The 1,244-nt window shown below is 45.0% G+C and overlaps 1 protein-coding gene across 1 annotated transcript; it reads right to left on the bottom strand.

Annotated features, from left to right (window-relative positions):
- Positions 1-234: 234 nt before the first annotated feature.
- Positions 235-1,242, bottom strand: TM35_000471070 (uncharacterized protein; the record flags this gene model as incomplete). The annotated part of the gene is made up of 1 exon (XM_029030367.1): positions 235-1,242. A coding segment is annotated over one exon (1,008 nt), but the record flags the coding sequence as incomplete, so codon positions are not given.
- Between the last annotated feature and the right edge of the window lie 2 nt (positions 1,243-1,244).

The raw sequence follows: 1,244 nt of genomic DNA on the forward strand, positions 1-1,244 counted from the left end.
ACCGTCAGTGAGCAGAACAGCCCAGTTTTCTGCAAACACACAACGGAAAAAGCAAGTAATGGAATTATTAGAAAAAGAACACACACACATAAAAGTAAAAGAAAAGATATTCCAATTAAAAGATAATACTGGTAAACAGATTATTAGTTTATTCACCCATGGGGTGGATGTACGCAATTATGATTATGTTAGTTTAACCATTATTATTATTAACCCTCAGATAAGTCCCACCGTTCAGTACACGGTAGCGGAGAACAACACAAGCACAATCAGCAGCGGTGCTGCAGTGCGCATCCACACAGGACTGACACTGCTGTCAACATTAGCCTTGTTCTTCTGTACGGCGGAAGTGATGGTGCTGATCTGTGGGTCAGTTACGGGAACAGGAGATGGAGTGGTGGTTGGTGCTTCTGTGGTAGTATTCTCGGTGCTCGGCGGAGTAGTGGAATTGGTTTCTTCTGTTTCCGTTTTCGCAGTCACACCCATGTCTGAGCCAGAAGCACTGGAATCTGTACTCTCGTTATTGTTAGTGCTTTCTTTTGAGTCTGGTGCGGCAGTCGCATTAACAGCTAGAGGAGACTGCTGGGTAGGTTGGTCTTCACCGGTTACAGTGTTAACAGATGTGTTGTTCGGTGTTCCTTGATTACCATGTATAGCTACATTGGAGTCTTCTCCTTGTCGTTTTGTCGACGGTATTACTTCATTCCGTTGTGCAGCTTCAGGAGCACTTACAAGGTCTTTTGATTCAACCTTTTGCTTTGGACTTCCAGAGGCTTTTACTTCTCCGAGTGTACCTCCTTCTTGTTGTTGACCTTCTTCTGCTATCACTGTCCTTGGCATTTCAACTGAACCAGGCCTATGTGCACCAACAGGTTGGTTGATGTCCACCCCTTGGACACCATCTCCTATTACTGCATTTTCGCCCATTGCATGATCTCCTGAGCCTTGTCTAAGGTTAGTTACTTGCTCTTGATGTGGAGATTGTAACCACTTCGTACAATTTATTCCTTCAACCTCATGATCGGCGTTCTCCCGACATTCCTTTTTCAACTTCTCTTTCGTGTTATTCCACCATTCGTAATAATTAAAATCCCTACTACCTACATATGCCATCACCGCCTTTAGTTCTCCAGCAGCAGTAGTAATAGTTGTTGTTGTTGTTGTTGCTGTTCTTGCGGTACGCTGGCGGCAGAGGTCTGCGTACTTCCCACATGCAGACACACGGCTGCCCGCACCGCATGTAA

This window comes from Trypanosoma theileri, assembly GCF_002087225.1.
Source record: "Trypanosoma theileri isolate Edinburgh chromosome Unknown TM35_Tth_47_V1, whole genome shotgun sequence".
In the NCBI taxonomy this organism is placed as follows: domain Eukaryota; phylum Euglenozoa; class Kinetoplastea; order Trypanosomatida; family Trypanosomatidae; genus Trypanosoma; species Trypanosoma theileri.